This window comes from Leucoraja erinacea, chromosome 33 (assembly GCF_028641065.1).
Source record: "Leucoraja erinacea ecotype New England chromosome 33, Leri_hhj_1, whole genome shotgun sequence".
Taxonomy (NCBI): Eukaryota; Metazoa; Chordata; class Chondrichthyes; order Rajiformes; family Rajidae; genus Leucoraja; species Leucoraja erinaceus.
Window position 1 is genome coordinate 4786281 of NC_073409.1, and position 26245 is coordinate 4812525.

Genomic DNA, 26245 nt, shown 5'->3' on the forward strand with positions numbered 1-26245 from the left:
TCCATCCTTCTGCCAATCGATATATCGTATTTGCCTTTCCCTGCTCCCTTTTCCAGTTTTCTCCCCCACAAATTAATTAGTCTGAAGAAGGATACGGACCCCAAACACCAGCTGTCCATTCCCTCCACAGATGCTGCCTGACCCGCTTGAGTTCTTCCAGCAGTTTGTTTTTTGCTCAAGATTCCATCATCTACAGTTTCTTGTGTCTCCATTGTTCTTAGTTAAGGCCCTGTCCCACGATGCGAGTTTACCCAAGAGCTCTCCCGAGTTTAAAAAAAATTCACTGATGGTAAGTACATAGAATGTACGTAGCGGGAACGTCAGAGCTCGTGGATGTCTCGTAGCGCCTCGTAATGCTAACGGCAGGTACTCTGGAAACGCGGAAACTCGTGAAGTTTTTTCAACAGTGTGAAAAATTTCCAAGAGGAAAAAAAATACTCGTGAGGAAGTACCACGAGTTTGATTTTTTTTTAACTCGGGAGAGCACTCGCATCGTGGGACAGGGGCTTTAGTATTCCCATTCTTCCCTGATAAACACAGGGGTTTCCAGATATAAATGAGCAACTAAAAGGTTTAATAATATATGTGCCTGAGATCAGTGTTAACAAAACTGAATGATCAGTCATAGTAGAATGGGCTCAAAGAAACAAATAGCCTAATCCTGCTCCTCATTTCTATTGTTCCATGAAATATTTCAAAAGCAGATGCCAGAATTGGAAACCACCCTAATGCATGGGCCTCTTCTCCCCCGCAACTGCCCTCCACTTCCTGCAATTTTCTCCTGAGAAATCTGCACGAAATTGGCCAAAACCAATTTTCTTCAATGGGGAAAAAACTCAATGCCATAGTTTGTACCAGAATCATCCAGAATTTTCCATTCCCAAAGGAGCCTCATCCAATTTAGCATCAGGGGTGCTACGTTACTGTGGAGGGCATAAGCCCTTAATGGTACATTTCCCTTGGCATCCACACAGCAGTAGACCATGATGGTGACAGTGGAGGAAAGAGAGCTATGGTGGAGATGGAGTATGCACCTCCTTCACCCATCTGGACATTAAGGCAGAGATTGAGACCCAGGAGGGAGATCTTGTGCACAAGAAGGGATGAGAGACCCTGATATGTGTCAACTGGCAAGACATGGTAGGAGATGTCTAACAGTCATTGCCTGCACTGAGAACCCATGACAATGGATCAGTGCGGGAAGAAATTTCATGATCTGACCACATATGTGAACATGAGCACAACAGCCATATAGGTATCAATCCTTCATGCTGACATGTTCTCTCTTACACTCACAGGTGTCCACACGTGCATCTGCACTCCTTGCACACTCCTGGGAAGGGTGTACACCTGGTTGAGGAATCAAAAATAGGTAATCATTGTCTCAAAGTAAGAGTTCGGCCACTTAAGACTGAAATAAGGAGAGATTTCATCATTGGAGGCTCTGTCAGTGCATTGAAAACTGCCATCAATAGATTGAAAGATCTCGCAACAAGGACATTGGGAGTCAAGGTTACCTTGACCTCCACAGAAGCAGCAACCTAGACACAAAACTATTAATAAAAATTCTCAGTCAGCCTTTCAGACTATTAAAGATCCCATGGAAAATCTGAAGACTCTGGTTATCAAAGTCAGGTAGGAGGTGGTATCTCTCCAAACTGTGATAGATGTGGCCTTCTAGGCTTGATAACCCTGCTCTCCTCTCTCACACTCTCTCACTGTCCCTCTCATTTTCTTTCACTCTTTTACTCCCTATATCCATAGCCCATCTCCCTTTCTTCCCCCACCACCTTTGATCAATGACAGTCGAAGTACTCTCCAAAGTTGTTATCCCACTTCTGTTTGTGTAAGTTTTCTGTGCAAATTAGCTGCCACATTTGCTGCAATACCGTTGTGCTTTAAAAGTGCTTAATTATCTTTAAAGAGCTATGGGATGTCCTGAGGTTGCGAACGATCATAGCCAAGAATTTTATTTTCTTTGTGTATATTTACATCACCAGGCATTTAATCTGTTTATGTTTTGAAAATAACTAATTTCAGATGCAAGGGTTTTCCCAATTTACATGCAGTGGATTTTTGAGACATTTTGCCATTTAAATCAACCATGATGATTTATTTTTCAGCTTTCCGTGAAAATAATTTTAAGGAATACCCGTAGACGGATTGGAAGAATTGTGAATCATTAGATCATTTCCTTGTCTGTGTTTGGTCTGGATCTATGAGACTTTGTGGAGTCTGGAGTTAATTTTGGAAGCTTCTAGAGACACTAGCCTCCTCCTGGCCATCTCTGTGCTCCTACCTTTGGGGTTCTGCCATATCAGTGAAATATGATATACTCAATGTTATCATAGTGTCATTGAGTAATACAGCACGTTGGGCCAAAGGGCCCTTTTATGTGTCTATGCCAATGAAGATGCCCCATCTAAGCCAGTCTCATTTGTCCATGTCCCACTGAACCTTTCCTATTCATGTACCCGGGCAAATGAATTTTAAATGTCATTTGAAATGTTGTTATTGCATCTGCTTCAACTACTGCTCCAGGTGTTGATTCCACTGACTGTCAGACTGTAGACATTAGACTGCAGATGTTGGAAACTTGAACGGAAAGCAAAGTGCTGCAGGAACTCTGAGCGTCAGGCAGCATCTGTGGAGGGAATGGACAGGCGACGTTTCGGGTTGAAACAGTTTTGGGTTAACCTGAAATGTTAACTAACTGCCAGACTATTGTCGACTATTCCGCAGGACTGCATTTCCCACTTTGATAATTTTGAGTTGGTGATGGGGAAGGATTTTGCAGCAATGACCAGACTGTGCCCCGTGCATCTTAAGATTGTTGGTCATTAAACTTGTAGTTCTTGTTTACACTAGATCCTGGAGGATCCATTCATTCTATATTATTCATGTCTACATATACTATATATATATATATATATATATACACACTGTGGGGGGATATACACAACTATATATATATACATATATATATATATATTATATTATATATTTATATTATATATATATATATATATATATAAATATATATATATATATTTATTTATATATATTTATTTGTATATATATTATTTATATATATATATATATAATAAAGCCTAAATATGTATTTGGGATCATTATTGTTTTATGGTAAATGTTTGCGTTAGTCATCCCACCCAAGTCACCTGATCTTCATCTGAGTAATTTCTGTACATTTTAAGAAACTGAGGTCCCTTCAGATAGGTGATAGCCTCTTGCATAATGATCACCAGTCATTTATGTTTCTAATTGTATTGTGTGTGTGTGTGTCCAGCATTCTCTGGAGGAATTAGATGTCTTAGCTGTTGATGTCTTCAGTAATTTGCGTATGTAAGTTACCCTGAGTGGCAGGTAAATATCTTCTGAACTATTTAAATGAAACAGCCCGTCCTTGATGACGTATATTGATGAGATCAGTAGCAGAGTTTTCTAATGTGTGGATCCCACATTGCTGGTCCTGCTAAGATACAGTACTTTGCTGTTGCAGGATTTCTGTCTTCAATTGCATCTCCATTTAACATGAAATTCATCACATCTTGCTGTACTGGCCAGCTAGTCTATGTGCAGACCAGTCTTTCACTCATCCTTTTCCATAAACTAAATAAACCTGTATGCATAAATTGTAGATCTTTCATTTTCAATGTAAGCACATTGACCTATACATGGTGTTATTTATTTAATCTCTTCCAGTGAGATACAAGTATTGAAAGTAGCAAATGTTGTTGTGGGTATTGCTTAGAATTTAATTTGTACGAATTAAATAGTTCACAGCGTTAAATTGCAGTCTAACCAGAAACCATTCTTGTTTCATTGTAATACACTGATCACTTGTGACTGAACATATTCTCATCTATATCACGTTGTTATATTATATTGAGAGAATTGAATGTTCTGGGTCAGCTTCAACCTTACAAATCAGAAACTATGTCGTTCAAATTATGAACTTTCAATAAATATTAAAGTTGTCATTTCTTTTAAGTGGAGGCTTCTTATCGCTGCATTAAAGCTGTAAATTCACAAAGTACCAACAGAGTTTTGACTGCTGGAATTTATTACAGAAGGGGAAGATGATCATAAAGAAGCAACACATGTCAATTAATTTTCCTTTGAAAAAACGACGCATAACTGGAAGAGAACATTGCCAGCCAAAGTCATCATTGAAATTGCAATAATATATTTGGCCATCATTTCAGCTCCAGTGGTGATTGGAACTGCATTGTTAATGTCAGTTGTATTTGCATTCATCTATGATTTAATGAACATGTTAATTGAAGATATTTTTCATTGATAAGTGTACTGTCTTTTTTACTCAGTGCCATCATTTAAACTTTATCAGCGTGCGAAGCATGTTTACAGTGAAGCCCGACGTGTTGTCGAATTCAAGAGAGTTTGTGATGAGACACCTGCCAATGCATTGCAACTGCTGGGGGACCTGATGAATCAGAGTCATCTCAGCTGCCGGGATATGTACGAATGCAGCTGTCCAGAACTTGATCAACTGGTGGATGTCTGCCTGTAAGTTTTCCAAAAGAGTAAGACCTAAATGATTTGATTATACGTTCATTCTACTTAGGAATATATTGTTTCACATTTTCCATGGCATCAAAATAACAAAATCCAAACTCTGTTTATAGCCAACAATTAGAGTAACCACAAGGCGTAATGCTATCTGAGTTTATTGAAGGAGTAATTTAGACATGACATTCAGAGCATAATCCTGGAGTATGTCTGTTTAATGTCAATGTAACCACAGTACTTTAGTTTTGAAGCCAATCTGAAAATTATATTTGAAGCAAAGATAGTTTGTAAAAATAGAACGGAAATATTAGCATTCAATGGAAGGCAATGAATTGGTTATTTGCTCTATACTATTTTACGTTTATTAGGAAAGATTTCACCAATTTCAGTTCTGTGGATTGGCAATACAATTGCTGAAATGAGTGAGATATATGTAAAATAATCTTTCACAGAAGGAAAGTAATAAATGCATTTTTATTCAAAATATACTCAGTTTTTACACAGAAAAATCTAATCATATGGTGTTTCCTTCATGGAATTGCCAGTTTAATTGACTGTTGGCATTGGAGAGGGTCCAGAGGGGGTTAAAACTGAGGAGCATTTGAAGGCTCTGGGCCTGCTGAAACCTACCAAATAATGACAGGCCTAGATGGAATGGATGTGGAGAGCATGTTTCCAGTAGTGGGTGAATGTGCGACAGAGAACACAGCCTCAGAATAAAGGGATGTAGCTTTAGAATGGCTAAAGAAATTCATCTTTATCTCCAGAGGGCGGTGAATCCATGGAATTCATTCCCACAGATGGCTGTGGAAGGCAAGTCATTGGGTATCAGGGTTGGAGAAAGCACTTACTGTATATGAATGGGAGCTGGTCTTGCAAATTTGGGACATGGATTGTCATTTGAACATGCTAGAAAAATCTGATTTTTATTTAGATTGTAGATTATTTCAGGAAGTTTGGACAAGTTAATAGTTTAAGGAGATCTCAAGTGAAATTTAATGTGCAGAAAAGGTTTAGCATTGCATGCTACAGCTTAAACCTATATCCCACAGTACTGAAATTCACTGCAAAATTCTTTCTTTGTAAAGGTTAGAACGGTTGAGAATAAGTGTGGAACAGACCGATGGGAAAATACTGTCCACATTAAGTTGTGTCCCTTCTATCAGCTATTACATTTGCCAACAGGAAGCATTTTCATGCAAGATCATGTTTTATGAACAATTCTCCCCTGCTTTCTGAAAACATTGACAAGGACCATTGTATATATTTCCTTTGCAACTTTATGAAGTTTTTTTTTTTTCTCAAATGGTTTTCAGTTTGGTTGTCGTTTTAAGTTAGCTCCAATGTGCACCTTCCAGCAAGCTAGCTTTGTGTGCAAGGGCTGAACTATACTAGCAGCTGCAAACAACATTTCAAGATAGCTGATTATTCAGTACACTGTATTACAGGCAGGCGGTTAATTACTCTATAGCTATTCTTTAATTTATGAAGAGGTCACAGTCTGTGAGAATGTTTTGTTGAGTATACATTTGTGTTCTGTTGGTTTTATTGTAAGAAATTATCATGTTCCAGAGCTCAGGAATCTAGGTCAGAAATTCCAAATAATACACCAGTACAAATATCAGTTAAAATTTCAGGCTTTATTAATGATCAAATATTAAGATATCTCTAGTAATTCAGATGGAAGCACACTGTGTAAGAAAGCAGTCTCCAAGTTAAATCTGCCCCATGTTTAAATAAGTATCTTTTTATCACGTCAAACAAAAATGTAATAAATAACAGGCCCAGACAGAAAGGTGCATTGTTCTTCTTACGTTTGAGCGATATTAATTTGGTTTCCTCAAGTCAGGGAAACAAAATATGGGCTGCCGAAAGGAAAAGTTACATTATGCACAGGGTCAGGTGTCCTGAAAAACTCTCCCACAGTCCTGAATGCCTGCAGATTATTGACACAAAGTATGAGGAATGCTCGACTTTTGAAAGATAATCTGCGTTTTTGAAGCTTTTGTTTCGGGGAAACCTAAAAAGCTGCACACTAGGCATATATGTCATTCTACATTACAAAAATGTACTCTACTAATTGACTGTTATTTGCTACATGATCCAGGTTAAAGACAGGCTCTGTCCTTAGATGAGTGGTGAGATGTATTACAAATTATTAGGTGGCTTAACAGTGCATAACTATTTCATATGCATTTTTTTTTTAATGAAGGACCCCAAACTATATTTTTGGAAAACAATGAACGCTACTTGAAGAGTAACTGCTAATGCATCTGGGCTATGACTGGCATTTGCAGTGGATGGGCATTAATTTGTTTCCTTGCCGCGACATAATGTCATATGGATCCACTACTTTAAACAGAGTTGGCAAGTTTCCTATGTTATGTAACTCACCTTGCACAGAGTAAGTAACTGTTGGAGTAGGGCACTGATCTGTTGAGCAGAATCAGACTGATGGCCTCTGTCTTTGTTCCTCTAGTCAATGATTGTGCTATTAATTCGGAAACCTTTCAAATTGCAAATTATCTCCTTTGTAGCATGCAAACTATGGCAGCATTCATAGCACTCTGACACGAAAAAATAGCAAATGTTGGAAGAACTCAGCTAGTCAGGCATGTGTGGAAAGAAAATACATTTAATGTTTCCAAGTCACAGTCTTTGGAACTAAGACAGAAAGCAATAAGCAAACTTTGGGAGGGACGCTCAACAGTTTGAATTGAAACCCTTCGCCTGGACTTAGAAATAGAGCTAAGATTTCAGGGGAGAGATTGCTGATCTGCAACTTTAACTCCACTTTTCTCTCAAAGCAGTAGCTGACAATTTCTTAAAAAACAAAATCAGATTTTATTTTGCCACAAATTGCAAAGATAAAAAGCCTGCTTTGAATGGTCTGCTGCCCATTAGAGAAACATGTTCCATTCCACAAGCATCAACATCCTTGCTCAATACACAAAAGAAAAAGCCAGTTAAAAATGAATTCTCACAAAACCAGAAGCAAGAGTGATGTTTAGCTTCTGTCGAAGGTTAATTTTATTTTACTCTTTGTCATTTCAGACGGTCTGGTGCTGTGGGCTCACGGCTGACTGGTGCTGGCTGGGGTGGCTGCACCGTGTCAATGGTGCCCACCAACAAGCTGGACAGCTTTCTGGCAAAGGTGCAAGAAATCTATTACAAAGCTGATGGTCAAAGAGCAGCTAAGCAGACACAACATCTGTTTGCCACCCAGCCTGGCGGAGGAGCTGCAGTGTATCGCGAGGTTTAAGTAAAGTGCCAGAACAAGGAAATTAGATTCTCCCCCTTTTGTTTGTATTATTAGGATGCATTTATTCAAAATCATATTCCTGGAAGAAAATAAGGCTGTTTGCAATATAACATTTCTGCAATAGCCTTTTAATTTTTTTTTCTTGGTACCATTCCTCAAAATGCTGTTTTTGTAGCAAGATAAGTTGTAATATTTAGTGGTTTACTAGAGGCTTTAACAAATTGTAATTGATGCAAGGTTTCCGATCTGTACAGATTATTCTCGTTTCTTTCTCTCTTCCGGCTTGGGCAAATTCTCGTTCTTTTGCCCGCTATTAGCTTCAGATGTGGTCTAATGACAAACAATGACAACAATTATGAGAGGAAAGAAATGTTGTTCTTAAACATATGCAAACTGTTCCTCCTTTTATATTCCTGATAAAATTAAGACTAGAATATTTTATAGAAACATTTCTACCAATTTAATATAAACTGGATATGAAGATAGGGATCTAAAACTACAACTCATCTCATGGACAGGACCTCCAACAATAGAACACAACATGAAATTGAAGTGACGAGTGGAGAGTCCAGGATTGGGGAGGGGGGGGCGGGGGGGAAGGGGAGTCGGTCTACCCCACAACAGAAGGGGGAGGAGTTGTACAGTCATTATTTAGCATTATTTACCTACTGTAAAACAAATCTGTTTCTGAAGACACCTGTACATTCCACGGAAGTAAGTAAACCATTTTAGGATTTTAAATGGTTTTGAGATGTAAACATATTGTGGATGTATTATGCTTACTTTCTATATTGTAATTGAAAATTAGTAATATACTTCCTAATCCTGCAGAAAAAGTTAAACTTAATAAGGATACATGCATGGATCACATGAATTATTCTCACACCTATTTTTGCAGGTAATGTCTCAACAGGAATAAACTGTTTTAAAAATCAGACGAGTACAGATGTATTTTTCATTGTGTGATTACAGAATAGAGCTGAATGTATCGGTTACACAAAGTGAATAATAGAACTCAAATAGTATCAATGAATGGAATACAATTAGAAGTTATTTTAATGCATACATACCATTTTGAGGAGCGTCTTACTTGCCAACTCAAGTGATTTTCCATTTTGGTTCAGCTCATTTTTCAGTCTTGCATAATGTAGAGAAAATAGGTTAACTTTCTTTCCTTGAGAGATGTACAAACTCTATAATAAATTGACTTCATGATTTTAAAATATTTTTTTAGTTATCTATTGTTAGGTAAAGTCCCTCTTATTTATTTTTCTCTTGGTCATTCCTAAAGGCGATGATACATTTTGTGATAATGTTCCAAAGGCTGCTGCCAGTACTAAAAGGATAGTCTACTTGTTCACATTAGATTAGGGCACGTATTCAAGTGTGGAGGGTGTTGTACCATGCTAGGTCTGTTCTCACTCAACACACACAACCTTCACTGTCGATTGGAAGCGATTGAATACTATTCAGAAACTCAACTCATCTAAGTGTGAAACAATTTACCTGTTTCCCAGCCTTGACACATGCACTGTAATGTTATCTAATTAACCAAGATACATTTCACCCAAGAATTATTCTCATGGCTCACCAAAGAGATAGATAGTCATCCAGAGGTGGCCCTCAGTCTATCCTTGATCGGACATTTCTGGCTTTACCTTGCACTAAAAGTTATTCCCTTGTCATGTATCCATAGACTGTAAATGTCTCGATTGTAATCATGTATTGTCTTCCTGCTGATCGGATAACTCGCAACAAAAGCTTTCCACTGTACCTCGGTACACGTGACAATAAACTCAACCATTAAACTGAAGAACCAAAAGTGGGCAGTCTAGTCCTTAGAACTAACTTAAAGCCTGACAAAATGGTGTTCTTCGATTCATTCTACATTGTTCTTAAAAAAATTAAACCCAACACCTTGCTAACATTAGCTACAATTTCTAATTGGTGATGAATATTTAATATTCTATTCCTAATAATATCCAAATCTATCCACAGCTTTTATTGGCAATCAAAAAAGTGTGTTGTTTGTCACCACTACATTTATCTGTTAAATATATCTGTCATTATATCTTTGATGCTGTAAGGATACAAGGTCTTTTGACATTGATTTTATTTCCCAACTTATGGACAGTTCTCACATTAATATTATCCAAATCACAAAGATGGGTAAATAGCAACTGACCTCTGGGTGACACCTCGCCATGCCTCTGGGCTAAACCCTATACATTTACCACAGCATCATGGTGGTGCAACTGAATCCTAGTGTCACAAATTCCTACTCCATTACACCATCGGGCTAAGTAACCTATTCTTCGCTACCTCATCAAAGACAATGTAATGTCCAGATAAACAAAGTATCAAATTATTTCCATCCACTTTCTCAGACTTAAGAAGTGAACGTCAGCTGAAAAGAAAGGAGGCCATAGAAAAAATAATAACTTGGCACACTTTTATTGTTAGGTGAGTAGCACAAGAGAGTACAAATGCTAACTCCTTGAAAAATAAATACAAAATGTATAGTATAATTTTGTTCCCGATTGTAATCTGGAGTCAGTACAATGTGCGTGGCTGGAGCAAGGGGTTGGGTCCAAAACGCCCTGGGTCAAAAACATGGATTGGCTTGAAGACTGGAAAAGAATCTGGAGTACAAGTAAATTTCAAACTCCCTTTAATCTCACTCGGTTCACTAGAAAATTAGATTGTACCATGCTGTAACGTGTGAAAAAAGCAACATTAAAATTTGCTAGTCCAGCATTTTCAAAGTCCCAAGCGTACCAAATTATTAAAGTTCTACTGTATGTATTTGGAAATTATTCACACATAAGTGAAATCCTGGAAAATGTTTAAGAGCCAAATTAATTCCCAAATGGTGAGAGAGTTTAGAATAAGAGCGAGGGTAATTATCTAGTGATTTAGTAAACCTGATCATAATGCCCGCCCCACTTCTAAAATAATTTAAATGTTTTTAGATTAACTATTTTCCACAAGTTGCTTAAAAACATAATTTGATTTTATGCTAAAATTTGTTTTGGAGGAACTCAGTGGCTGTGGGCAGAAATGGACAGACGGCATTTTGAGCCGGGACCATTTTTGTGATGGAGGAAGTCTGAAGAAAAGTCCCTGCCCGCTGAGTTCGACCTGCACTTTGTGTTTTGTTCAAAACTCCAGCATCTACAATGTCTTGAGTTGTATGCTGTCCCCTGTTCTTACTGCTAGTGGCGTATATTTACAAATACTGAGTGTTTTAAGAAATAACTCCCCTGGTAAAGTAATGCATGTTTTTGGATAAGTTGGAATAAATTCTGTATTGACTGAACCTAGGGGCTACATTTCTCATCTCACTATTAATGTGCTTCATTAAAGCTAATACAGTCAGCGTTTGACATATTACTTCACGCACTGAATAAGATCTTACATTTTATCGCACTGAATAAGATCTTACACTGACCAATAACATTTTATCAGTAGCAGTACAAACCTGTCAATTCTTTTGTTAAACTGCTTCTGGTCCCACTTTATTTTTGCAACTTCCTTCTTGGTTTGCTCATGTACACTATAAGGATGAAGAGAGCCCGCTGATTAACAACAATAATATTCTTTAAAATATGGATCACGAGATTTCTCATAAGAGGGTGCAAGGTAAATGGGAAGACCTGCCAGAGGAGGCAGACACCATAACAACATTTAAAAGACATTTGGACAGGTACATGAATAAAAAACGTTTAGAGAGATATGGGCCAAACAGCGGCAAATGAGACTAGCTTAGATGGGGCAACTTGGTCGGCATGGACATGTTGTACAGAAGGGCCTGTTTCCATGCTGTTTTATTTTATGTCTAATGTAGCCTTAAATCAAAATAAGTGATGATTTGTTAACTTACTCAATGTTTTTCTGTAGCAGAACTTTGCTGAAAGTCTCAGCTTCTTTGATAACTTCGAGGTAGGTTGGATGGAGCGCTGTGCATTGACTTCAGTTAAAGTTAAAACATTTAAGGACTATTTAGTGTCCTACGACAGTAATTGATTCATTATGTTGTCTCATTAATCTTAGAGTTTCATGCTTAAAGACATAGGACAAGGTAACAAACAGTGCCAAAAATAACATGGGCAAATGTTTTCAAATGGGGTCCAAATGCTAGTCAACATAATTTTGAAATCTCTTGAGATAATGAACACAGCATCGTTAAAGGTCAAGGCTTAGTATTGGAAGCTTAATCACCGCCAAATTAATTAAAAACTTAAATCGAGGACTAAATTAGACTCGTGCTGCAGGCCAACCTCAAGCTGTACGTTACTTTCCACAAGTTCATACCACCATGACAGCCCACCAACAAATTATAGATTAATGGTTTAGGTTGATGGAAAGGTGAAACAAAGAATAATCTTTAAATACAAGTCAGATTGGTACAGCAACACCATTACTATTAAGTGTTTTTCCCCCCCACAAATGTCCATTGAACACTGAGCCACTCTGTTCCAATAATGGTCTTAAAGTGAAATGCTTTTTTAGAAATATGTTTTTCACAATATTTTTCAACAAGTAAATGTATTTTTCCATTTAATAACCATTAAAACACATTTTGTTAATAGTCCTCTTAATGAAGTTGTATTATCCAGATAAAACATGGATGTTAGATTATTTTTAGATTAATGAAGAAATCTAAATTCCAAACATCTTATTTTGGTTTTAGTTCAATACCTTATGAGAAAGAACAGACACATTGAAACTATCACCTAGTTAAATATCTCATTCATAACTACCTGGTATTAAATAGTCTAAATATTCCTGACTGGACCAAATAACAATGAAAGTTAAACATTTTCTTCAATGTAGTACCAGATCTTAGCACTGTATAATGAGATACTTAGCTGATTTTATATTTGGCTCTCACTGAATTTCCTACGTCAACATTGAATACAAGGGTCTAGGATTCTGAGAGATCCTCGTTTCAATAGTGCATTAGCTTATGGTAAGGTGAAGAAGAAAACAATGAGACCACTTGATACGTGAGAAAGTGGCCTTGGATTCCTTCATTTCCTTGTTGGGTATAACTTGGTAGGTAAATAGAAAATGTGCTCAAGCTTGGGTTCCATTTTGCAAAATTACACACAAGTAATCATGGCTGAAATGTGGCCAAATAGATGGGTCCACTTCAGCACCAAGTCAACTAGAAAGCAATTGAAGAAAGCCATTAATACAGTCAAGGCTGTTACTTGTCAATGCAAGACCCGATTTGGAGGTATTCAGTTTCTTTTGCTCTCTTTGAAGTTAGCATTGCCCTCACTAGGCACATTCAAAACACATACAATCTTACAAATGCTGTGCCAAGTCTTACAATATCAAGAGGTTTATGGCAAAACAAAGTGCTGGAGTAACTCAGCGAGTCAGGCAGCATCACTGCAAGACATGGCTGGGCAGAGATTCGGTCAAGACCCTTCTTTAGTCTGAAGAAAGGTCTCGATCCAAAACTGCACCCATTCACATCCTCCAGAGATGCTGCCTGACCTGCTGAGATACTACACTACTATGTGTTTTACTCTAGATTCCAGCATCCGCAGTTCCTTGCATCTCCAAATAAATGTAAGTGTATTTATCTGCAGATAGTGCACAAGATAGACAATGGCACATTCTCTGTTTTGAACCAAGGAACTAGCAGACAAGCATCCAGATGTTAAAGACACAGCTGTTCTTGACAGCCAAGCAAGAGCCAACATGCAGTACACATCTGGGGAGCTGGTCTAAAAGGCCAACTGGTGTCCCCCTTTTCCTACATTCCTTTGAACATTAATACAGCAGCACCCCACTTCAACAACAGAAACTTATCTTGCCCAAGGATTCCCATCTCAAAAATCTCAACCAACAAGTCAGTTGTGCCCAAGTAAATAAGCATCAATCTTTGCACGAAAAAAAAGATTGCTGTTGGAAGGAACATAAACACTCTGATGTATAAACTTGAATGACAAGTCACTGCACCAGATTGCCATCTTTTAATTTTTTGCTGAATTTGAAGATTACTTCCAAACAATCCACTAAATATACAGTAATCACCATATCTAATCTCACTCTGTGGTATTTTATTTTGTTTAGGCATCAGCCTTTCCTTAACCAATCTTACATAAAGATGACAGAAGTTGCTTTGTAAAGCTTGAAAATGTCAGAAGTTTTAATAAGACTGGACAGTAAAAACACTGTTAACTGTTGAGTTTCATTTTTAGAAAAATGAGCACCATGCTCTTGGATAAAACATAAATGTTTATATTGCATTTAAATGACCCTTGCCATTGGACTTTAGACCATATAAAGTTTGAAAGATTACATGCCAGTCATTTTCTTTCTGCACGAGGCTTACATGTTTGATATGGTTAAATTTTGTGTAAACTGTTGTAAATTATCTGCTGGGAATATTTTGCCAAACAACGAGAGGTGATGCTATGAAGATAACAAAGATGATGATTTGAATGAAGACACTGCCTTGGGAAACCATCTAAACTTTGATTTGATCTGACTATCTGGCAAACCTGTCTGCTGGAAGCAATTACACATTTAGGAAGGATAATACTAATTAAGATGATCTTTAGTTCCGAAAGACATTAGTTTAATATGTAAACTACGATGCCTCCTTGGTGTCAGGGGACCACAGATGTAGTTGGGTACAAGGCAACATGGCTACAAAGTACTTTTCCTCATTTCCTCCAACGACATTCAACATAATGATGTTTCGGAAATTTATGAAAATCTCCAAATTCAGCCATGATATTTTCAACTATTAATTTTAAAGCAATTCATGTACAGAACAAAGTCCACGTTACCAAAAGTTGACAGATTAGCATTACTAGAATAAATGCATCTAAAGTTTATCTGCATTTTGTGAATCTGCATTTCCTATTTTAAGTCTGATGTGCATGTCAAAGAAGCTAATTTAACAAATTAATGTCTTATGTCCTAACTATTTTTAAGAGCTGCATTATCTTTACAGTCACTTATTAATCTTATAGTTGAATGGGGATGTCAATATGGAAACAAAACTTATGAAAACTCAAAATAGTCACCCATTATATCCCTCAAATATTTATATCAATTAAGTTGTTTGTTTATACTTTTTAGAATCCTACCTTTTAAATTATTTTGTATCGGTTATATTTCAAATGTGTTCCATCTAAAACTATATGGGTAGAACACCCATAAATAGATATTGGCCACGTAATTCTGTATATGTTTAGAACTACTGAGGCTCTGTGGAGTCCTGCTGGTAATGCTCTCTTTGTAGATCAGCTCATCTCCGACATGCTTGCTTGAACTGTGCAGCATAGAAATCAAGAGAGCAGCTGGAGGCCTGACGCCGATGTTTTTAATCTCCCTCTTTATTTACTGCTTGACCTGGGTGGCACAACCAGGTTCCCGGAGGTTTTTGTCAGTCTCCCTACCTGCTTCCACTACCTGCAACTCCGGCACCTGCAACCTCCGGGATCAAGAGACCTCTTCCACCCCTGCAACGGACTGTTCCAGCCGCTACGGTCAGGCAAACACCTCCGTTGCCATGCGGTGAGAACGGAGAGGTTGAGAAGGAGTTTCTTCCCAGAGCAATTCGGACTGTAAACGCCTTTCTCACCAGGGACTAACTGTACAGAACGTTTTTCCTTCTATTATTTATTATGTCAAATAATATGTGTGTTATGATTGTGTTTATAATTTGTTTGGATGTTTTGTTGTTCCGCGAGCATTGCCACTTTCATTTCACTGCACATCTCGTATGTGTATGTGACAAATAAACTTGACTTGACTTGACTTGGGTGGGGCGCAAAGTCTCCAGATGTTTACTTTCAGGTTTCCTAAGTGGGACAGGGGCATTAGAGTGCCAGAGACCCGGGTTCAATCCTGACCATAGGTGCTGTCTGTATGGAGTTTGCACGTTCTCCCTGTGACTGCGTGGGTTTTCTCCGGGTGCTCCGGTTTCCTCCCACATTCCAAAGACGTGCAGGTTTGTAGGTTAATTGGCTCCTGTAAAATTCCTCCTCATGTGTAGGATGCAACACTGGGATAACTTAGAACAACTATGCGGGTGATCAATGATCGGCTGAAACACCTGTTTCCACGCTGTATCTTTCAAACTAAAACCTTTGAGACCGAGGTCAGACCCCAAACAAACAAGTGAGAGGCCGGATTCATTCAGCCCCTCAGCTGTATACCACCCATGGTTCTGCAAACCCAACATTTCAAATTGGTTTGCTTACCTAATCAAAAATGTAAATGTGTAATACCAGGTGTGTTTCATTTTACTTAATCTTAAATGATTTAATTTACTTTTATCACTGAATTGTATATAGAGTGATACAGCGTGGAAACAGGCCCTTCGGCCCAACTTGCCTACACTGGCCAACATATCCCGGCTACACAAGTCCTACCTACCAGCCTGCGTTTGGCTCATATCCCTCAAAACCAATCCTATCTATGTACCTGTCTAACTGTTTCTTAAATGTTGCTAGGCCCACCAACCTTTATGTGAAAAAGTTGCCCCTCAGATTTCTATTAAATCTTTTCCCCTCACCTTAAACCTATGTCCTCTGGTCCTCAATTTACTTACTCTGGGCATCTGCCCAATCTATTCCTCTCACAAGAAATGTGTAACTGTTTTTAGTAATTATAAAAGGATAAATCCTTTTGAATTGCTTTTTTTTTATTTTTTAACAACTTTGATCATCAGACTGTGCCCAACTTGGCCCAATATTACTAGTGCATAAAATTGAACTTTCCATCCGATTTGGGTTAAAGGCAATAATATTTTGTTAGAAAGACATTCAGACTCGATACAATGAAAGGATATGGCTGTTTGGAAATTTCCTTGTGTTTCAGTGTTGTTCCGACGGTGCCCAAACTTCTACCCTGCACCTTCTTCATGTTGAGGAAGTGAGCGACCAGGGGGCTGCGACCAGAAAGCCTGAGGCGAATGCGTTTGAATTCTGGGCCTCGACCAGCATTGGCTGACTGTAAAGGCAAAGAGTGAATATCACTAGTTCATTAATATACACCATAAATTGGTACATGAATCTTGTGTCCAAAATCTCACGTTCACGCCTTTCTGGAATGATTTCACCATTTCTGCCATTCAGTTAATTGCAGAATTTGCAATCCCCCTGCATGTAAATGGCATTCTTATCATTGAGCTCTTTAATTGTTGGTGATTGCTCCATCACAAACATTATATAAAGTGTCCCCTCGGGCTAAAAAAGTAGCGGCCACTGAAATGGTTACACCTAAATGTCATAAGTGTCAGGGGCGGGAAAACCAAAGTCAGTTTGTTCCACTGATAAATTGGTACATGAATCTTGTGTCCAAAATCTCACGTTCACCAGTAGGAGGTGTCAAAGAGGTTGCCATTGTGAGGGATTGCAGAATTTTCAAAGACCTGGCTGTAGAAGGTGGAACATATTTAATGACCGCAAGAACACATCTCGTTGTCTAATGCATTTTGTTGTCTCTGTACTGTACACTGACAATGACAATTAAAATTGAATCTGAATCTGAATCTGACATCTCATTTGCATTATCAGCTATTTCGCTGTGATAGGTACAAAATGCTGGAGTAACTCAGCTGGTCAGGCAGCATTTCTGGAGAAAAAGGATGGGTGATATTTTGACCCAAACCTGACCCGTTGAGTTATTCGGGCACTTTATGTCTGTCGTTGGTACAAATCAGCAACTGCAGTTCCTTGTTTCTAAAAAAAGGGCAAACAGAACTGGAGAAATGGCCTACTCCTGCACCTAATTTCTATGTCTATGTTTCTAAATGATTCTGAAATGATTTAAAGCCTTTCCAGGACTAAACATTTCAGGGCAGATTCAGGGACGGAGTGTGTATGAGTGTATGACAGAGTCCTGCTCCTGTAGTTTGTACCACTGGAGTCTTGCTTTGGGCCATCAAGGTGGGCCAGCCATGTAGACTGGAATAGGGGCATGGAGTGACCATGCGTGGTGATCCAAGCTGGGAAGACCAGACCAGCAAGGTCTGCTCCACTCATTTTGAAATTCTCTTTTAGAGGTTACCTAACCGCTGAGGTGTTCCAGGTTTTTCCATTGGAAGCATGCCACTTAGTTTAAGGTTGTCTTTCAGATATAATATTCAACAATGCCTGTTCAGGTAATTTTAAGAGAAGGCTGGAAACTACCAGGGAAATTTGTCCTGCACTGTAAAAGTTTATGTTTCAGGAATCTTATGAAGAAAGACTTATAGAGCTTTCCAGGACTAAACATTTCAGAGTTTCAGGAGATTGAGAGGGGATCTTATAGACAGAGTCCTGCTTAAGGGGTTGTACAGGCTACTGGAAGTTGTTCCCGATGCTTGGGGAAGTCAAGGACAAGGGCCACAGCTAAGGATAAGGGGGAAATCCTTTAAAAACCGAGATGAGGAGAACTTTTTTTCACACAGAGAGTGGTGAATCTCTGGAACTCTCTGCCACAGGGGTAGTTGAGGCCAGTTCATTGGCTATATTTAAGAGGGAGTTAGATGTGTTCCCTTTTCCATTGGGGGGATCATGGGGTATGGAGTTTAAGGCAGGTACGGGATACTGAGTTGGATGATCAGCCATGATCAGGTAATGGCGGTGAGAGGCTGGGAAGGGCCGATTTGCCTTTCTCCTGTAAACTAATTTCTAGCTTTCTATGACTCTATGAGATATCTCTTTTTTCCTCCCTCAGTTCTGCCATTTGCTGTATTCCCAGTTGCTTTATATCCTCTGTAACTATCGTCCATATTGCATTTTACTGGAGAGGTTACACTTGCTACTTACGGAAGTTCCAGGAATTTCCATTTGTTTCCACTCTGTCTGTGTAAATTAAAGTTGCTAAACAATGGATGGTTTGCTTTAGTTTAGAGATACAGCATGAAACAGCCCGTTCGTGTCCACATCGACCATCGATCACTAGTTCTGCATAATCCCACTTTCACATCCTACACACTAGAGGCGATTTACAGAAGTCAATTAACCTACAAACCTGCACGCCTTTGGAATGTGGGAGGAAACCAGAGCACCCAGAGAAAACTCACATGATTACAGGGGAGAGGGTACAAACTCCTGACCGATACGGTGGCGTAGCGGTAGAGTTACTGCCTTACAGCGAATGCAGTGCCGGAGACCCAGGTTCGATCCTGACTACAGGTGCTGTCTGTACGGAGTTTGTACGTTTTCCCCGTGACCTGCGTGAGCTTTCTCAGAGATCTTCGGTTTCCCCCCACATAAAGACGTACAGGTATGTAGGTTAATTGGCTCGGTGAATGTAAAAATCGTCCCTAGTGTTAATGTGCGGGGATCACTGGTCGGAGCGGACCCAGTGGGCTGAAAGGGCCTGTTTCCGCGCTGTATCTCCAAACTAAACTATAGGACAGCACCCGTAGTCAGGATTGAACTTGGGTCTCTGGCGCTGTGAGGCAGCAGCTCTACCGCTGCGCCATTGTACTTGCTGTTAGTTCTATTATGTCTCACAACAACCACTTCCGACTCACTGGCTGACATGGTGTTGTCAATACATGGAAATGGCATGCTTTTATCACAATGGAAATCAATAAACTCCAGAAGCTGGAAACCCAACATAGGCTTTACTCACATTTAGGTGAAAAAAGGCTAATTAGGGACAGTCAGGATAACTTTATGCAAGGCCGTTCCTTGTCTTGCAAACTCCATTCTTTTTTTGAGACGATAACAGAGGTGATCGATGAGAGTAGGCAATAGATGTTGTCTATACAAGGGTCAGCATGGCAGTTGGTTCTCTCATGGTAGGCTGATCCAGAAGATTAGGATGTAGAGGTGACATGGCAGTCTGTATTCAGAACTGGCTTCCACATAGCATACAGGACAGTTCTGGCTGGAGGTCTATGTCCAGTGGTGTTCTGCAGGGATCAGCACTGGTACATCATTGTTTGATATGAATGTAGATGGGTTGATTACTAAGTTTGCAGACAATATCAACATTTGTGGAGTTGCAGACCATGAAGGCGGCTGTCAAAGGATACAACTTTTCCCCTCTCACCTTAAAGCTGTGCCCTTTAGTATTTAATTTTTCCAAACAAAGAAAAAGGTTCTGACTGTCTACCCCGTCTATGACTCTCATAATTTTATGTATTTCAGCAAATAAACAGTCTACAGAATATGCACAAATCCAAAGGTAGGCTGGAAATCTCAGACCTATTTTTAAATGAGTGCTGAACAAACCTGCAACCAAAAATATTTTGCTTATTTCTTATTATATTTTGTACAATAGGTTTCATAAGTCCTTACAATGAAATCCACCACAAAATCAACTCTTCATAGTTTTAAACTCCACTGCACCCTCCGCTCTCCCATAATTAGCAACACAGACGAGTTTCGGTGTTGTCCAATGTTGCTAACAGAGTATATATTGTTTTGTTTTACAGAGCAAAATGTTTTTTATGCCAGATTTCTCTCCTTTTTATCTTGTGTAATGTGTGGGCTTTCACAGGGCATCCTGAACTTGCCAGTATCTTAACCTTCCATCCTTTTGACTTGATGTTCACGCAAATGCCAGTAAGTTGGAACTAGTCCCCTGCCACAACAACTCTGCCCTTTATCCACAAAGCCCTACTGTTCAAGAAAGGCTCCCGAAACAGTGAATGTACCTCAATCACAGGACGTGGTAGTTTTCGAGGTGGTAGTTCCTTTACCACATTGCAAATATCAGGTACCAAGTCATCCATGTTGTATCTGAACTGTAATGAAGCTGGGAGAGAGAAAAATATGAACAGTGATTCTTCAAAATTGAAAGATTGGTTACTCGTGCTGAATCATAAGATGTTCTTTTTTGCTGTTTCACCCTTTTTGCTTTAATTCTCTTTCTCAAAGGGAAGCACAATGCATATTTTAATCATCACATATAGGCTTGGCAATTGGGATCTCCCAATTGCACAGAATGAGTCCTGCTCAGAACATTTATAGATGGTTAAAAGTTTAAAAAAAAAAACAACGTAGTAATTTCTGGGAAAGGTCTATTAGGAAATATTTTTCTTATTCTTAGCAGCTGCTCCTAATGGCTGCCCTGCCTCTACCATTATCTCCAACATACGCACCAGGAAACGGACTATATCCTGATTTAATATTTTGTTTTGGTTTATGTTCATTGTTTATAATTTTAAAAATATGGAACCACTCACAAACTTGTGACATTGGGATATATGAGAGGGGCGGTGGAGGAGTAATGTTAAAAAAGTGGGTACAAGTAATTGGCTGACTTGAGAAAAAACAAGGTTGATTAGGAGAAATGAGGAGGCATAATGGAGATCTAAAGAACCAAAGAACCTGTACATCACTCTTAATGTTTCACTAATAAACGTAGAATTTGGATTAATCTCTGGATGGAACTCTTTGGTTGAAATTTTCTTTTCAGATTTTGCTTTGATTGTAATACTCTGAGCAAAACATACTTGGATCCTAACGTTCAGGGCAATTTTCTTGAATGGGGATCCAAAATATCCAAATTAACTCTGAGAGACTCATTATGTGTGCACATTGGTAAAATAGTAGATCATTCAGTCATAAATCCTGGGCACTTAGTTCTTGAAGTTGTCATAAAAAACTCAATGTTATATGGCATTAATTATACAATTGATTTAAGCAGCGACTAATCTTACCATGCCTACTGTAGCCCTCATTGATATTTCCAACAATAAATTTATCTTTTAACATTCTTACTTTTAAATTCTTATTTTAATAGATTTTCACAGTGGGGAATGGCGAAGAACAGTCAGTGATAGTAACTGGTTAAGTATATTTAGAATCATCTTAGCATTAAAAACAAAAAAAATTATCATAGTTACAATTTTGTTCCACTGACAAACTCTAGTTATTAGTATTGTGAACAATATTCAGGATCGCTCAGAGGAGGTTATTAAACAGTATTTGTTCTGTATTTGCCTCTTGCATGGAGGATCAGTACAAGTTGCTAATTGGAGATGTGCGTAGGTTTGGCAATACTCTATTGGACTGTTTGTAAAGAAATAATCTCACTGTGTATTTGCTCTTCACACAAATGACAATAAAAGCATCATTGAACCATTGTTATTTTACATGTTGTAATGAACTCAGAAGTGGAATTGGACTATTGAAAAATATGTCTTTCATTTGTGTATTCCTGCTGAATTAAGAACACATTCAAAGACAGATTGAATCAACTCTTGGTCTTGTTGGCCAGTCATGCAGCCTGCCCTCCATTTGATCAGTTTATACACACATCATTATGGCTCAATTACAGGCGTGTTAACTGTCTCAGATTGACGTCAGAGTGAATCCACCAAATCTAACGGTGTTGGCCTGTTTCCGAAAACAGGCCAACACCATTTGTAAGATGAGCATACACAACATGTTAGATCGCTTCAATAAACAAAATCTTCTCATTTGGATAACATTTCCCTTTCACAAGCAGTTGCCACATCTGTTTACTGCCTTTTTATTCAAGCCTTTGAGCTTTAAGGGATTGCTTTGGATTATATCAGCGTAATAAGACCAAATTCAGATAGGTTCACTCTTATATGTGGAAAGGAACTGCAGAAGCTGGTTTACACTCAAGATAGACACAAAGTGCTGGCCCACTGAGTTTCTCCAACACTTTGTGTTTACCTTGGGTTTGCTCTTAGTTGTGCTTGTTGCATGATCAAACACTGAGGAAACAATCTCACAAGATGTTTTAAACATCTCTAGAGTGGGAATTATGCCATAAATCTGACAAATATTTAAAGAATTGATCTTGAAAGTAATATTTATGATCTTTTCTTCTTGATCATGAACAGCTTGGCTGCAGTCAAGGGTCTAACATCTACTCAAATGAACTTTTGGAAATAATATAAATAGACTCCAAATGGCAGCAATTTTTACAGCATAAATCACCAGCCATGTTTCTTACATTATAATAATGCCCACGTGTAGAAAGACTTCATTGGCTGTAAAATGTGCTTTAAGACATCTTGAGCTACAGTCGGAAGTGGAGGAACTCCTGTCCTTCAGTATAAGTGCTCTAACATTACCTTTGCTCTTTCAGATTATGTTAATACCTAGTAATGATTTGTAACTTGTCCCAGCTTTTCAGTCAAGGTCAATTAAGCTCCGTCCCCAACACCATCTGGCCCTGTGGTTAGCCATTGCATTCCATGAAGAAATATCATACCCTTCTGCACAGTGATCAATGTTTCCTGTGGATGTGAGCTACACAAAACATGGGTAAAACAAACAGTGCTGGAGTAACTCGGCAGGCCAGGCAGCATAGACACAAAAAGCTGGAGTAACTCAGCGGGACAGGCAGCATCTCTGGAGAGAAGGAATGGGTGATGTTTCGGGTCGAGACCCTTCTTCAGACTCAGGTCAGGCAGCATCTCTGGAGGTCATGAACAGCCGACGTTTCAAGTTGGGACCCTTCTTCAGACATTCCTCAGGGACATGGGTATAGATTTGATAAATCATCATGATATTCAACCATTATATTGACAACAACAACAAAAATTTGATATACTCCAACTGTCCAAAGGCTAACGAGACTTTAAGTTGCTTACTTGTATAAGGATGGACCAAAGCGTTGGATATCTGGATGGTCCTAATGTGGCAACATTTATCGTCTATTACCAGTTGTCCTCAGAGGATATCCATACAGCTTGTAAACTGTACAACAAAATGACTGGCTATTCCACCCCGAGTATCATTATTTAAACACCTAATGCAAAATACAATCATGTGTAGCCAGAAGGGATCAAAATGTTATATTGTCATCCTTGAAGGGAATAAATAAATATACAATGGTACTTGAAATTGCTTTTGCATTCCTTATTTCCTGCACCATTCACAAATAGTCCTCTTGCTACGGAAATTTTGGTAGGTTAGGTAAAGGTGCAGGATACCACCAAGATACCCATCCTCACTAAAGCACCCGACTTTCTGCATTCTTTGATTTTTGAACGTTCCATGTTGTTTGAAACAATCAAGAAGTTAAATTATTCAACGTAAATAGTGGAGAGGAGACTGACCGCTCTTTGGTGACATGCCAGTACCATCACTGCTCCTGCCCCTCATGAAATGACAAGGTCACGCAAGCAGAGCAAGTTACTGAATGACTTTTTAAATTGGTCATTCAAAAAGAAATTCACTCTGTCTCTCCCACCCCACTCTGCTCCTCTTCTCCCCCCCCCCGCTACTCTTCCTGTCCCCCCCCCCCCCACCTGTCCTGTCCCCCCCCCCCCCCCCCCCCCCCCCCCCCCCCCCCCCCCCCCCCCCCCCCCCCCCCCTCCCCCCCCCCCCCCCCCCCCCCCCCCCCCCCCCCCCCCCCCCCCCCCCCCCCCCCCCCCCCCCCCCCCCCCCCACCCCCCCCCCCCCCCCCTTCCCCCCCCCCCCCCCCCCCTGCCAAAAGCCAAAAGCAATAATATAATGAAAAGATCAGAAGACTTATATTTCTATGGTGTTCCCGCGAGGTGTGACAGATTGCTACATATAGCCTCGGGTGGAGAAAAAGGAAATAACAAATGGGAACAGAATTACAATGGATCTGAAGATATTGTTGAAGATTAGGAGGTTTTTTTGAAGGTAGAGATGAAACAAGGTACATGGCGAATTTAGAGTGTAGGGAGAAAAAAATAAATCACAAATACGTTCATCAAAGTCTGGCCTGAGGAAATCTTAGCTCACTGAATTTAATAGAACTTATAAATCAATGTATTGATCTTTCATAATCTGAATTAAAAAAGTAAATAGCCCGTTAGTATTGACATCCTCGACTCTAGCACCATGGTCTGAACAACAACACACTGGTTTATCTCATGGGATCCATTCTCCAAAACAGTTTGCAGAACCAGATTATAACAACATTCAGAATTAAGAGGGTATATTAACAGCAGAGGGCTAATTCATAATTTAGCATATATGCATGTTTCCGGATATGTTTTCTGGAGGTACAGCGGCACAGTGGTGCGGCAGTAGAGTTGCTGCCTGGGTTCAATCCCGACCACGGGTGCCGACTGTACGTAGTTTGTACGTTCTCCCTGTGCCCTTGTGGGTTTTCTCCGGGTTCTCCGGTTTCCTCCCATATTGCAAAGACGTGCAGGTTTGTAGGTTAATTGTCTTTGGGAAATTGTCCCTAGTGTGTAGGATAGAACTAGTGTGTGGGTAATCGGTCAGCACAGAATCGGTGGGCCAAAGGTCCTGTTTCCATGCTGTATCTCGGAATTAAACTAAACTAAAGGTAAAATTAAGAGTTTCAGATCTAACATAAACATAGCAGGTCATTCTGTAGATTCCTGTCACCACAGGCTGGTACCTGTACATGTCTCCTGGATGTACGCTGAAAAGAAACCTGTACATGTCTATCTTCAAAGCATGATCCTAAATTTAATCTACATATTTAAAATTAGGATTCATTTGATGCAAATCAAAGCCATACTGTCGCTCCTAGAACTATGACATGAGATGCATTTATGGTGTTTATAACACTAGCCAAGTATGCCACCATTTCATGTTGTCGAGACCAGAAATAACAGATGAAAAAAAACATCTGCACTTGGTCAGCGTTTTAAAATGTTTTATTTCACATGGGAGGACCACTGGGGGGCATACACGTTAAATAATCCAGACAAACTAGCAATGCCATTGTCATTCCAAAGGCAACTTTTATTATTGGTAATCTAATCTATTATTTGGCATACATGAGCATGATAGAACCTGGTATTTGTCTGAACAGCAAGATTTTCAGATTCATGATAAACAACATCCAATCCAAACTATTGACCAGGAATGCCCACATTTAAAGTGCAAATTCAGAACAATGATGAGTGGGCAAAAGGATTGCTGAATTACCCCAAACTATCAGAATGTTGCCAACATAATCCAAAAATAAATGTGTGAAGATGAAAGCTAATGTTTAAGATGAAGCTAGTGAAATGCAATGTGAGTGTGTGACTGCGGGTTCAGATTGACAAATTGGATTAGTAATCCAGAGACACTAATACCAAAGTCCATCATGACAACTTGCAAATCAATTTCAATAAATCTGGCTATTTATGAATGGCACCAAGATAATAAATAAAACATCAATGACAATGGCCAATCCATTTTGCAATTTCCTTCAAGGATACTGATTTACCATTTTGATCTCATCTAGTTGCACATGACTGTGTTTTACACCATCGATGGTTAAACCATGATACTCTGAAGTGAAATAGCAAGTCATCTTGTGGTACAGTTCAAAAGCCCAATAGATGCCCTCTTAGGCCAACTGGTAATAGACAATATATGTTGCCATGGTAGGACCATTCACATAGCAACCAAATAAAAATAATCCTTTGGTCTATCCTCGTTACTAATAAACATTGTGGAGCCGTGTTCAGCTTTGGACAGTTGCAGCAAATCATAATTAATATCTTCTTTGTAACTATAATGGATCACATGTGGA

General features: G+C 39.1%; 2 protein-coding genes across 4 annotated transcripts in view; one reads left to right on the top strand and one right to left on the bottom strand.

The window, feature by feature from the left end:
* The window catches only part of galk2 (galactokinase 2), a 57369-nt gene extending 48511 nt beyond the window's left edge, over positions 1-8858 (top strand). For both annotated transcript variants that reach the window (XM_055661069.1, XM_055661068.1), the window contains 2 exons: positions 4347-4548; positions 7606-8858. In XM_055661069.1, coding sequence (XP_055517044.1) covers positions 4347-4548; positions 7606-7813 — 410 coding nt within the window. In that variant the 3' untranslated portion in view covers positions 7814-8858. The remainder of the gene's footprint in view (positions 1-4346; positions 4549-7605) is intronic.
* The window catches only part of LOC129712563 (protein FAM227B-like), a 119023-nt gene continuing 100782 nt past the window's right edge, over positions 8005-26245 (bottom strand). For both annotated transcript variants that reach the window (XM_055661063.1, XM_055661065.1), the window contains exons 11-16: positions 20445-20545; positions 16637-16798; positions 11697-11773; positions 11295-11369; positions 8884-8950; positions 8005-8143 (exon numbers count right to left, since the gene is read on the bottom strand). In XM_055661063.1, the coding sequence (XP_055517038.1) occupies positions 8069-8143; positions 8884-8950; positions 11295-11369; positions 11697-11773; positions 16637-16798; positions 20445-20545 (557 nt within the window). In that variant the 3' untranslated portion in view covers positions 8005-8068. The remainder of the gene's footprint in view (positions 8144-8883; positions 8951-11294; positions 11370-11696; positions 11774-16636; positions 16799-20444; positions 20546-26245) is intronic.